The following is a 14,508-nucleotide window of genomic DNA, read 5'->3' on the forward strand; positions in this document are numbered from 1 at the left end:
GAAGAACAAGCATACCCCCAGTATGGATATGAACACAGAGCACCCATGCAAGGTGCACAGCAACACCCACCACCGCAGGGTCACATGACGCCTATATGCAGCACCCCATTCGCCACGACAGCAAACGGTGCACCGGCACCATTTATGGTGCAGCAGTGGTAGGGGATAATGTCTTCCACAAACATGACACACTGAGACACCCAGCATAGGACAGCCCACAGAATGCGTGTCCACTACTATTGACGACCCTCCGCTCAGATGAGGAACCACTGGTGGGGGCGGAGATAGGAAATAAACAATTCATCTTTATGGTGGATTCGGGAGCGGAAAAGTCGTGTCTGAAAGAAGGCCGGTTTCCACTTTCAAATCAAAAAATGGAGACGCTGGGATTTTCTGGGGCGGTGGTCGAGGTTCCATGCACTGAGGATTTGGATGTAACGGTAGGGGGAAAAACAGTACGAGCACCCCTGTTGTACTATGAAGATTCACCCATAATTATGCTGGGGCGGGACCTCCTCAGCAAACTTAATATGACCATATTGTTTACAGAAAGAGGAATAGTGTGTTCAACACCAGGGATATGTGCCATAAGGGCCATGTTACTAATACACACGCAAGCCAATAAACTAGCAGTTCGGGGATACCCATCGACCCAGACATGCTTGTGCAAGGGATACAGGTACTAGCGAGGGTAGTACCAGAAATAACGCACCAAGAGTAGCGTGTACCATCAGAATTTGTGTTCCACCCGTGGCAACCCCCGAGATGGTACCCAGGTCGATAGTGTCCATAGAAATACATGCAGCACAAGTATCAGCGCAACGAATTGCAGTAATGGGAATGGACATGCATGAGTGTGAGTGGTGATCAGTGTTGTGCATAGACCCCAATGTAGTGCTACGTGACTTGTCGGATGAGGGGCTGTTCACTGACAATGACACTGATGGAAAAATAATAATGGAAATTTCCATCCCATGTGAGAAAATGATTCAACATCGGCAGGTGACGACACCCGTCATGGCCATTGTCAGTGCACCGCTGGCATTTTTTGATGAGGACATGCAACAAGTACCATCCATATTATCGACCACAGGCCCTCATGATGTAGGACTCCTGCAGGAAGTAACCCACGTCAGAATCAAGATCAAGCCAGGTGCAATACTACCCCGTGTAAAGCAATACCCACTATCACAAGAGCAGAAAAAGGGATTCGCCCTGTAATACTTGTATTTATCTGATAGAAAAAAGTGAAGGGCGGAGCTTGGAGGATGATACAGGACTTAAGGCCTCTTAATGATGTCATACAAAAGGAATTTCCACTTGTTCCAAACCCTTCATCAATTTTGTGTAGCATCCCAAAGTGAAAAATATGTTTTTTCCGATATTATTGGACCCAGAGTCACAATATTTAACAGCATTCACCCTGGGGGGGAAGAGGTATGAACACTGCAGATTTCCACAGGGATACTGTGAAAGTCCAAGTATTTTTAACAGGATGCTGCATGAGGACCTTGGAAACATTGGCACAAAGAGCACAATCATTCAGTATGTTGTCGATGTGTTAATTTGCAGAGAGACTGAGAACAAGTGCAGACATGACTCAATAGTTCTGCTCACATTGCTGGCACACAAGGGATACAAAGTAGACAAGCAAAAATTGCAGTACTGCCTAACTGAAGTATTATATTTGGGTCAGCTCATATCAAAGGATGGCAAGAGAATAATACCAGACAGAACAGCAGCAGTGCACGCAGTAAGTGAACCAAACACAGTAAAGGAAATACAAAACTTCTTTGGCATGTGCATTTACTGTCGTGCCTATATATTAGACTATGTAACATGCACAAAAACTCTACTGCATGCATTAAAAGAAGCACAGAAAGAGAACACAACATTAACATGGACCACAGAAATGAGCTCAGCCTTTGACACACTCAAAGAATTTATTTCAACAGCACCCGCTTTAGCAAAGCCTGATTATGACCGTGATTTCTACTTGTTCTCACACTGTGATGGAATGTTGATGACAGCAGTACTGACACAAAAATCGTCACTAGGGCACAAGCCTCGAGCCTACTACAGTGGGACACTCGATGTGGTAATGCAAGGACACTTCGCATGCGAACAGGCTCTCACAGCCGTGGCGTTCACGATTGAAAAAAACACCACAATTTTAATGGGATGCTCGTTGTTTGTTGAGCACTCATTGTTTGCCATACTAGAAAGATCAAAGTCCACACTGACAACACAGAGAGCTACAGCATATAAAATTATCCTGTCCAGCCCAAATATACACATAGTGTGTGTAAAACAGTAAAACCAGCTACCTTCCTCACTGAGGCCTGTACCATAGAAGATATGCAAAACCATGACTGTGCCACATACAGGGGGGGGATGATGACATGTCCAAAGCAAACAAAAATGCCCTGGAAGAGGGAGAAGTGTATTTTGTAGACGGTTCATCATCAATAAACTCAGAGACAGGAGAAACACATGTAGGGGCAGTAGTACGATTGGAAGATGGGGAGTATGAGACACTAGTACAAAAGAGGCTACCAGCCCATTTTTCAGCACAAGCAACAGAATTGGCAGCGCTAATTGAGGCACTACACACAGCAAAAGGGTGTGCTGTAACTATTTACACAGATTCGGCTTACATGACAACAACAGTACATGCTGAGCTTCTATAAGAGCTCATAGAAGCTTTAAAAGAGCCAACAATGGTGGCCTTGGTTAAATGCCAGGCCCACACTTACAACACTGACGTCATTCCCTTGGGAAACGCCTTGGGAAACGCGGCAGCGGACGCTGCTCACAAAAAGGCAGCTTACCGAGCTAAAGAACTACAAGGAGAATTCATAATGAAAGGACATGTAGAGGAAGAGAGAGGTGAAGGTTACAACTCAATGTCAATTTCCCAAACTTTCAAAAAAGAGCCCCACCAGAATAGCAGGAGTTGTGGGCAAAAAGAGGGTGTATACAGTCTTCCACTGACCTTCTGTGGTGACAAAGTTGTAGAGGAAAAATAGTAATTTCTGTGGAACTATTAGAGATGGCATTCCAGAAACTACAATTCCCAGCACACACTGCAAAACAACACATAGCCACAGACATTCAGGAAAATTGGTTTGTGCCAGGATTGCAGGAACATGTGGCAAAATTGGTTTTAGAATGTACAACATGTCAAACATATAACTCAGGGATGACTTTGAGAACACTAAGAGGATCATTGCTCCACCCCATTGGGCTATTCCGTAAACTGCACATTGACTATGCAGACATGGGAGAAAGGTTTAGTGGAACACGATATCTGATTGTGGTAGTACGCCCCTTTTCGCAGTGAGTGGAAGCGGGACCCTGCGCCCACCTGGATGCAAAATGCGCAGCATAATTTTTGGTGAGGGAAGTATTTCCCCGGTGGGGCATCTGTGACATCATACGATAAGACAACGGAACGCATTTCGTCAACGACTTGTTTAAAGCTGTGACTGCGCTGCTGGGGATAAAACACAAATTGTTTTTTATTTATCGGCGCAAGCGAACAGGATTGTAGAAAAATTAAACGGCCTCCTTAAGAGCAGATTGTCAAAATTGTGCCACACCCTAAAGAAAAACTGGGTGTACTGCTTGCCGTTAACCCTATTTGAATTGAGGAACTAGCCTAGCAAAGATCACCACCTGTCACCCCATGAAATAGTGACAGGGTGACGCATGCACACGCCAATATCACCCCTAAAAAGGATGTCAGATGCTCGTAGAACAGCCACAGTACTGGGCGCGGAGTTCCAAGATTACCTAAGAAAATTGACCAAAGCAGCATGGATAGTAGCAAAGAAAATAGCACTGCCCTTTACGTGAGAAAGTGAAAGTGACACAGTAACCTTAGCAGGAGATAGCCCAAATACACAACTAATGCCTGGGGAGACAGTATATGTACGCAACTTTGTGCGGCGATGGAATGCTCCAAGATTTCATGGACCATACGATGTAATTTACTGTACACTCACAGCGGTGAAAGTAAAGGTGCTGAAATACTGGATACATCTATCAGTCCGAAAAAGCATATGACAGCGTTGTAGTGACAGCGGAGAGAAACGTTGAGGAAGTAACAATGCAGACATAGCTGAATAATGATGCCGAGAAATAATACAGAATCAGACAAAAGGATAAATAAGATAAAAGGTGAAAATCAATAAATGAAGAAAAGGTGTACATAAGATAATGTAAAGGTGTACATAGAAATGAAAGATATTAGCAAAATACAAGAGTATATATGTCTAAGACTTCAAGAATAAACTGCCTATCTCTCTCTCTCTCCCTCTTTCACTTGCTCTCTCTCTCCCTCTCTCCCTCTGTCTCTCTCTATCTATCTCTCTCTTTTTCTTTTTCAGAACCTTGCCACACACTAGTCACTCATTCTCTTTTTCAATTTTTATCACATAATATGAAAAAGGTAGATGAAATGTAAATTATTGTGTATGAGATATTTCTACGTAGATGATTTCAACCAAATTAAATCTGCAGTGAGTACTTAACATAATTATATCTCACTCTGTAGGCATTGAAAAGGCAGAAACGAGGGTTCTCAATGCCAGCGATGCTACAGTAGATAGTTATAGGAGAAATATTAGTAGTACTAGACTATATTCTTAAGAGTGCAGCATTTGTTTTTCGGCAATTTTTTTTTTTACACCATTTTTTGGTTTAGTATTGTACTGGGCAATATCTTTCATATATATTGATATGAAAGAGGGGGGGTTAAACTAATACAAGAAGGGTCCCAACTAGTTTGGGATGGTTTTAAGCTAATATGGTCCCACAATTTTCTGACAAACCTAACTACCCTGCACAAGAATAAAACTGTTAGATACCCACTAATGAACTACTCCGTAGGTGACTATTATGAGCATGAATTCAAGGTGTAAGAAATGAATGACCCCAACCCTCACGCATATACGGTGCCATATGATGACCTCAATACGACCACACTAACTTCCTCAGGCAACGACTATGTAAATGATGAACACCAAACACCTGCCCTGGCTCATGAAAAAGTGGGTGGGAAGCAAGGTGAAGAAACGTAGGCGGAGGTAATGGCTGGACTATTCCCAATCCTATATCAGGAACTGATAGAACTACAAAATGGTCCAGGGGGTAGAACAGGAACCGAAAAAGGGTGGTGGGACGGAAAATGTATGATGAATATCACAGCCTGGGTCTAGATACAGTAGAATACCCGCGCCACCCGCACGAGTCCAACAAACGGTATGCAGACATGAGCACAATAGCAAAGTAGGCTACCAACGAAAGCTGCTTTGTGTGCTCCTTGATATCCCATGCCTCGGAACACCCATGGCGTTGTTGCCACAAGAGGCGCCTATTGCGGATGCTCAGTGTCTAATTCATCTTACACTGTGTAGAATTAAAAGCACGTATCAAGCACACACTGTTACCTTGCAAATGCTGAAGAATGAAAAAACATGCTACAACAAGACACAAGGAGTAACCTGCATTAAGGATCCCTTTTTTGTAATACAAGGGACAATGTTTTCTGACAAAAAATGGCATTAAGAGCAAGTACCGTGTAAGGCAGAGGCGTTGCGAGGACTGTCCGACGAGAAGCTACAATGGATCAGAAGCACATGTGCTCCAATATGGTCCCAGCACAACGCCAAACTCACATAGGTAACAGCTCTCGAGAAACCAATCAAGTTGCAGAGTGAAATATCTTATGAATAGTGCATCCACGGAGAAGGGAAAGTGCCCTTAGGAATGAATAAGAACAGAATAGCAAAACTCATCATTCCAGACATTAAAAAAGGAACAGCAGCGTTAATGGATACTTATGGGTGTGTGGCAAACAGGCGTACCTGCACCTTCCGAAGTCATGGAGGGGCACCTGTGCTCTAGCACTGCTGCATTCAGCCCTAATGGTGCTTCCAGAAAGCCACATCTGAGGGGAGTGGGTGCCAGTAAAGATGTCCCAGGCACCCCCGTCAACAACCGAAGAACCCCCAGCATATGCTGTTATATCTGAAGAACAGCTACAGAACACAGTATCCCAAAAGCAAAGATCATAAAATTACATTGCCACAGAATCCTCTGGACTTTTGGCACAAATCCAAACAAGTTTACGTCAGCTGAGACATTTTTTGTGTCTCTTATTCCAAGCATCCAAGCTTGAGCAAATGCAAAATGGCTCCAGATCACGCACTGGGGGCTCATCCAGCTGGCCAACTACACAGAAGAAGGAATCAATGTCATTAAAGTGGAGTGGAGAACCCTGCAGTTGATGACCATTCAGAACTGCCATGTCCTCTACCTGCAAACTGCTATGGATAGCGGTGTTTGCCGAAAAAATGGGACAGCATGTTGCACGCTCGTACCCTCTGCCGATGCGGATAACGGGACATTATCGCATGTGATAGCAGCAGTGCATAATCTCAGCGAAAGAATGAAGGAAGAAGGAGGAGTGCAATCCAGCATATGGTTCGACAACCTGTTTGAGTGGGTCCTGACATGGCTTGGAATGACAGTGAAGCTACTGATACCCATCATCGTCTTTTTTTTGCAGATTTTTTGTGTGTGCCAATTTGGACTCAGGTGTTGTGCATAGTCTATTCCTAACAGTGCATTGATGATGGTGACAATGGGTAGTGCAGCAGGAGTAGTACAGATAACACACGAGGCTGAGGTCCAAACAGGAGAAGATTCAGAACCAAAATATCCAATTACTGCTATTTATAACACTGTGTATATTGTAGACCCACTCTGGCACACAACAATTAAGGAGCCCCAAGAGTTGGAGTGGTATGATGAAGTATGCGTAGATCTGGAGGGGGATGCAGGATGTATCTACATGATGTGCACCCCTGATGAATATGCAGAGGTGGGGGAGAGCCTAAGGCTGTATGTCAGGCCTGAATGCAAAGAAAGGGAACCCTGGCTTGGGACGCTGCTGTAGCTGAAGAAGCTGAACAGAGACGTTTGGGAGAGTTACAGTATTCGTTACTTAAGTAACGAAAGGGGGGAATGTAAGGGAGGAAGGGTCTTCCAGGCCTCCCTTCATTCCCAACAACGTACGCGATATGGTAATAGGCCACAGGTAAATACAGGCCTGCACCTCTCCCCCCCATTCCCTGCGCACAAGCCAGCATGCCAACCCCCACCTCCTCCCCTCTGCCGTCTTTGCAGCTGTCCTGTTCTCACAGAAGCATTGGGTGCGAACTGTAACAAGCTAAACACTGTATCTCTCTTCTTTCTTTTACATCACTGACCTGTGTGTGACTGGGCTGAAGCCTGGTCCTGGAAAGAACCATCCATCTCCCCAAACCTGTGTCTGCACCAGCAGACCCCTTCTAAAGAAATATAGACCATAAGCCCCCTAACCTCGCACCTCTTTTGATGTAATGGGTGTGTGGCCCTCACCTGTGTGCCGCTCCAGTTCACCCCCTATCACTAATGCCAGGTGTGGCCATATATTCTCCTTGTACTAACAGACAGTAAGAACACCCCTAATATACCTAAGGAAACACTTGATAAATGTGATACTGAAATATTGTCTTAGATAAGACACCTGGACCCATATACCATTACTTTTATTGTTCAGGTCAAACATTTAATCATCTAAATATAATGCATGTTGGGATTTATAAATTCTGCTAAGAGATGTGTGACCAAAAGGGCAAATTTTAGATAGAGTAAATCACAGCGATGTGGACATCGCCTGAACCTGCGCCCCGCCCAGCTGACCCGTGTGATCCAGGAAGTTGCCAGCTCTGCACCAACCAATCCGGGAGCCGGTGCCTACAGCATCGATACTGTCCTGTCCCCTTTGTCCAATAACCACGACTTAATGTATCCCCTATAGTACACTTCACATATGAAGTGTTTTTGTAACATAACATGTATTCTTTGTTGTTTGGGCACAGCGCTCTCGGAGTAGAAGAGTCCTCTGCATGCCCCATTTTAACTTTATATAAAGCCTTGTCTTTTACATCACTTGCACTTGGTCCTGCTCTCATTCCCTACTGGGGTGTGTCCATTAGTGTCTCTTATTTGGTTACTTTATTATAATTGTGGCCAATGCCAGCTTTCACTTTTCATAGACGGATCTGCATTAGCCTGTGTATTTTAGTGTATTCCTTTTATTAATCTTTCAGTTGTCTGTATAAATCCTTAATATTATTTTCAAATAAATTAATGAATTCCCCTATAAAGAGATTCCCGGTGTGAGTTGGTTGAAATTCGAAAATTAACCACCTCATTCAAAGAGCCATTCATATTAACTATAGTCATTAAAATATAGCTTCAATAGAATTTGTCTCTGAGTAACAAAAAACAAATTTGCACGTGTGCTGTGTGCATTCGCATGAATTCTGATTTATCATCTGTCCCATAGAAAAACCCAAACTGCAGTCCCAATGAGAACCATCCATGTCTGTCAGAATCCTATCCGTTATGTCCCTTTGTCCTCCTCCTTGAAACCGATTTCCAATTTTGACAGCAAAGCCCTTTCCGTGGCTGCCTATCATCACAGGTCCCGTGTTAAAACGAATTTCCATTCTGCCGCGTGTATTTTTCTTTAGCATTTATTTTCTTCCCCAAAAAACGATCTTCTTACCTGTGTTCATGTTGCCTTGGTGGCCTGCTTAGTAGTCTGTAAGCTTTCTTATCTCTCGAGTGTAGAAACACAAATTTCTTTTCCAGCTGTCCCACCCCACCGCGGTTGTAAGATGATGTGCGAGTAACAAGTAAAATCTGATTATGCCGTTTTGCTCATAAATCAGGTTTTCATTTTCTTTTCTGGTCTCCCATCTTGGGGTGGTGGGCTGACTTCTAAATTCGATTTTCCCCTCTTTATCCTGACTCCTTGCCACTGCCTTCCATCCAAAAGGAATTAAGTGAGCAGATGTTTGGGGTGAGTGTTGCAGGGGGAGTGCTTAACCTTAGTACCATCACGCGCTTCAAAATCATTTTTCCTGTTTTGCCATTAAAGATCCATGTGAATTGTGGGGATTTTGAACTAACTGTGTTGAAGGAATCTTTGCATTTGTATTGCCACAACATTGGTGGCTGGTGTCCAATTGTTTGATTTTGCTTTTATTTTCTTTAAACCATCAAATTAATAAATATCATATTGATACAAACCGGCCTGGTTCCTTGTCCACTGTGATACGGGGTGTTTGTGAAGGTTGGGTGCGAGACGGGTTGGGGGCCTACTCAAATAAAAGAACCTGTGGTTGATTAACGATAGAAAGCGTTTTTGTTGTGTGCCATATTCATTGTCAGGGAAAGCAGTACCTGGCTGGAGTGTGCTGTGTTATAAAGCCGTTACAATCAGCATTCTCTTGCATAGCTGTTAAACTTTGGAACTCCCTCCCGAGAGAAATACGTATTATGGAGGACCATCTAAAATGTAGAACACTTCTAAAAACCTGGCTCGTCAGCTCCGAACGGGATGAAGGAGTGGGACGGACCAGAGTGGAGAGCAGGGGAGAAAAATTGAGTCTAACTAGGAAGGGTGATTGGAGACCAGAAGTGTATCTCATCCGGTAGAGGGCCAAAGGTGGAAACAGGGGAGAGGGATGTGTCCGACTTAATCGTACCACTGAGTGTGTGAAACTCGAAACACAAAGAAATGCGGCTGGACGCTGAAACCGTGCAGCTCACGGACTGACTGCAGGGTACAGGGTGCAAATCACTCCTGGAGGAACGTGTGGGCGTCGTAATTGCTACACACTAGAATGAAGGACAGGGGAAGGGATACAGGTTGCCTTTAGTCAGAAAAGTGGGGCTAGAAAATGTACTGCCACTAACTAACCCTACTAAAAACTCACCCTTCTGCATACACTTCTCAAATGCTGAACTAAGCACAACCATAGCTCTACAGCATCACAAACCACACACACTGCACAACACCACGACAACAAAACAAACCACACATAATATATCCCCACACCACATGGCAACTACCAATTGAAAAACACACCTATGCTCAGTGACCGGTTTCTCCGAACTGAACCTGCCAACAGCACATCACAGCCCTCTTGCTCTTTTTCCTGCAGAGACCTACTAACATACCCGCCACGGTCCTTGCATTACAGTTCCACCAGAGCGCCAAGAGACCACACAGGTGGCAACAGTGCACGATATAAGAACCTTTAACATAACATAGCAACATTTAAATAAATATTGTAAGAGAACAAGAATAATTTCCATTTGTTTTTGTAAAACGGTCAAGGTACGATGTACTAACATTGTTCAAATGATATCTTAGCTAGCGTAGGTCATATGATATTTTAGCATGGTTCTAATTGAACCTATTATACAATGGAAACGTTTTCGTATTTAGGCCATTTTGGGATTACCTTGCTGCCAATGTTATCTGTTGTTGAATTATTAAGTTGGAAGGTGTGCTGTGTCTTGTCAGCAGTGTATGAGGTCATGTCTGAGGTCACGAGTGGAACACTGAGGTCCTGCTGTTCTACGAGTGCTGGTTGGTGTCAGTCGCAGGTGTTCAGCCTGGGTGCTGGGCACCGGGATCAGGGCAAGGTCAAGACTGCACATAACGTGTACCCAGGCCTCAAGTCGAAGGTACACGCGAGTGGACGAGTCCCCCCACTTTTTTATGAGGGTGTCTTGATATGCTAATTTCCGGTGACACCACGTTCAATTGATATGTTCATGAGCCCCCCCAGTTGTTGTTTTTTTAGGACTTGACCCCTGCTTGTACCAATAAAGCAGAAGTAACCACCGACCTCAAGTCTGCCTCCCAGTGTGTTATACGTAAATGTCACCCGCAACATGTATACAATAAAACTAAAATGCGCAACATTGTACTGTGAACACTCAGTGGATGCCCATTCTGCAAATATCATGGGCATAGCGTAAACCCAACACTTCGTACCATCCCTCTTGCCAGCTCCCAAAGTGGCTGCGCGTCAGAAGTCAGACGCATAGCTGCACTTTGTTGTTGCTCAGTACCCCGTGCCGTCGTATCTGTGCTGCTTATCATAAGGACTTTCTGTAGGTTATCGCATATCCGGGAAACCAAAAACTGAGCACAATCACTTTGGGGGAAAAAATGGATGAAGATGCTGTACGGAATTGTGCTTGACAGGGGGGAAACGTTATGATGGAAAAAATATGTTCTTTATAGCAAAGTTGCAAAGGAAATTGCATGAAAAATGCAGACACTCGACGCTAAGGCGGGTTTTATGGGGAAATCGCCGGTAATAAAGAGCGCTAGCTTTGAAGTGGAAGCCCGATTCAGTAAATGAGTCATGCGGGCAATTAGAAACCGGGCGTCAAAGTCGTCGCTTTCATTTTAGGAAGGATGGGGGTGGGAGGGCAGTTAGAATTTAAGGGGGTCGATAAAATGCGCGCCTTGGGAAGGAAGGGCGAAGAGTAACGTGTGAACTTTTGATTCCAGCGACGGAAGTGCCGAGGCAGCGGTTCGTTAAGTGGGGGGAGACCTCCGTGCCAGCTGCTGCCAGTGGCAGGGGTTAGGAAAAGGATGCTAATAACGCCCTCCCCGCTCTGCGTAGCCAGCATCCTCTAATCTACCCCCCACCCCCTCCACCCTTCAGGAGGACTTGGTTGCCCTTCTCCAGCAGTGAAGCACAAAAAAGCAAACCAACAACAAGCTCCAGGTGGCTCCCGATCGCTTTACTGCCAAAAAAAGAGCCTGTGTAGAAAACAAGTTTTTTCAGAAAAAAAGTGGGGCTCCCTAGAGGGAGCGGCTCAGGCTGGAAGACAACAGAATTGGGAAAACACTGCGAATTGGAGCCATGCTGGTGGGCAGCGGGAGGAGGCGAGCGCCCAGCAACAATTAGCAGAGACTGGGGGCTGCTGGTCTGCAGAGCAGAGCTCTCTCGGCTCCTCGCGCAGCCCCAGAAGGATTTCCTCACTCCTGCAGACGTCCACCGCTGCTTGACCTCGGTGCCCATCAGAGAAACATCCCACCTCTGGCTCCAGTAATCGCCGAGTCCTGCGAGCAGCGGCTCCCGACCTGTTCACAAGCGAGAACAAAAGCAGCACTTCGGAGGGTCTTCGCAGCCAAGCGGCCCGTCCCAGGTCTGACATGAAGAAGGGTGTACAGCTGGACCGAGTTCAGTGAAAAAGAGCACGTAGGTGCGGGCAGAGCTCCGGTGGGCAGTGCCTTTGGTTGGACATGCTGCCCCTCTTTCTCGCGCTGCCGCACTTGAGCTGCGGCATCTGACAGGCTGTGGAGATCACCATCACGAGGAAGGCAGTGGCACCACCTTAAACAATTGACTGCAGGAGAAAAGTGCGGAGGCGAGGAGGCCAGTTGGTGAACAGGGTTTTATTGTTTGGGTTAAGGACAGCCACCAAGGGTAACTGGGGGAGAGCCGCTCCCTGGAAGTGATTGGACCCCTGAGTAATGGATGTTGGTGCACTCTCTTCATCCGAGGTCCGAGCCCCGCGGGAGATAGGTGTCCGGCGGCCCCCCTCTTGCCTCCCACCAGTGAGCATCCTTCCAGCATGTTTCTTCTTGTGAGGCGTTCTCTGCTGCCGCGAGCTCCAGAACGATGTGCGAATGGGTACTGAGGAAGGGTGCCGCCGCCTTGTCCCAGCTGCCCTGCCTGGCGCTGCTACTCTGGGTGTCCTGCCTCTCGGTCACCTGCCATGACCTGGCCAGGGACATGCTGTCGCCGGAGGTCGCCAATAGCTCGGTGCCTGTGGTCGGGCGACAAGTGCGCAGCTACAAACACCTCGAAGGAGATGTGCGCTTGAGGAGGCTCCTGTGCGTTACCAACTACTTCCTCAAGATTGATGCGGACGGCAAGGTCAGCGGAACCACCAAAGTGGACTGCCCGTACAGTAAGTACCCATCACATGTGCCCTTTAGAGTCACCCGCAGGGGTCGTGTTGGACACAACGATACGTACTTGCTGTGCGAGGGCACAGCCAGGGGTCTGTAGATGGGAGAAAATGGGCGCGTGCCCCAATTGCATTGTATTTGAACACTCAGTTGTTCCTAGCGCCACTCGCTGTTAATGAACCGCACCGCAGACGTCTGAATGTGGCTGCCAATTCGGCGTGCATATTGCTGCCTGCGTAAGAAGGAAGAAGGGCGATGAACTTGCCATTGCGGCCCGTCCACGGCAGTTCCCTAAACAATGCTTGATTTAGGGTCGGGGGGGGGGGGTGTTTTGGTTTGGATTACTGTCTTGCATGCCTTAGACGATCATGGTTAGCAACAGTCCACCACGAAAGAAGCCGAGCACAGGCAATGCCTTCGAGGTCACCACAAACCACCCACTCGGCCACAGTGACCGCAGCGCAGTATAAGCGAGTCTCGCCTACGCAATGCCACACACGCACCCCTACTATAAACCACTCGCAAGAGCACAATATGACCTCGAAAACGTAGAAGTGTCCCTCTGTCTGTCACACACACAAACACGCCAGGGCACACACAATGCAAACCAATCCAACATCATATTCTGGCCATGCTGTCTGCAGTATAGTAGAAAGACAGGTTTCACACAGCCACACTCAAACACACCCGCGCACACATACACATAATGGCGCACTACTAATCACCTCTAGTATTACATTCTAACAATTATAGAGGTTCACAAACATTCACAACACACGCGGGCACATCTTAAGCCACTGGGGGCGGCGGGGCTGGGGGGTGTGGGGTGCTTTCTTTAACATTTGAGTCACGCAGGCCACAGGAAAGCCCTACACTGGCACTCTGAAAATCTGACTACACCACAGTAGAAGCCGTCACACACTGGCATTTTGCAAAACTATCTTTTAAAGGTTTCCAATGACCAGATTATCCAAGTAACCACACATTGCCCTTCTTTCGTTATATAAGTCCCCCCGTTTTGAAATTCTACTTTGTGGTCGTATTTTGGTCACACTGGCTCACGCCAACCTATTCAGTATTCAGTGCGCTCCGTAACTACGTCACACAGTGCACTTGGGAACTAACTACTCTGGCACACAGAAACCACACTCACATTTCTGCCACTAGAATCGGTGGCCACCTCACGTTATCTACTTGGGACACGTGCACGCAACACACTAGCCGCTAGAATGTTCCCTTTTTCAGACGCAAGAGAAAACGTGTTGGACTGTCCAGCACCTAGCCTAGCGCCACTTCGAATGCTCTTGAATGTACAGTCTACGCCAAACCCATTGCAGCGAGTGGTACTTAGTGACATAGCATGACATCTGGACCAACGCCATTGGGTGTCTCTCGCTGGGTGGGACATGGTGTTACACCAATGTCACAGGCCTCAGTGAGCACGCGCAGAGTTCTCCTAGAGCACGCAGTGGCTCATGCCAAACCGATTCCAGTAACGCGCACTGTCCACAGCACAGGTTTTAAAACTGCGTCTGATTGCCACCGCGCATACTTCGCTCATGTCATGCTCAGATACACAGCAACGTCACCCCAAGCGTTATCACTGGCATCAGACCGACCCCACGCCAGAGGCCACGCTCGAGAGTCTTGCCATATGGAAA

General features: G+C 46.4%; 1 protein-coding gene across 1 annotated transcript in view; it reads left to right on the forward strand.

The window, feature by feature from the left end:
* Nucleotides 1-11,616: 11,616 nt before the first annotated feature.
* FGF10 (fibroblast growth factor 10) overlaps nucleotides 11,617-14,508 on the forward strand; it is a 340,476-nt gene continuing 337,584 nt past the window's right edge. The window contains exon 1 of the mRNA XM_069627240.1: nucleotides 11,617-12,846. Coding sequence (XP_069483341.1) covers nucleotides 12,555-12,846 — 292 coding nt within the window. The 5' untranslated portion in view covers nucleotides 11,617-12,554. The remainder of the gene's footprint in view (nucleotides 12,847-14,508) is intronic.

This window comes from Ambystoma mexicanum, chromosome 6p (assembly GCF_040938575.1).
Source record: "Ambystoma mexicanum isolate Mex_15411 chromosome 6p, UKY_AmexF1_1, whole genome shotgun sequence".
Taxonomy (NCBI): domain Eukaryota; kingdom Metazoa; phylum Chordata; class Amphibia; order Caudata; family Ambystomatidae; genus Ambystoma; species Ambystoma mexicanum.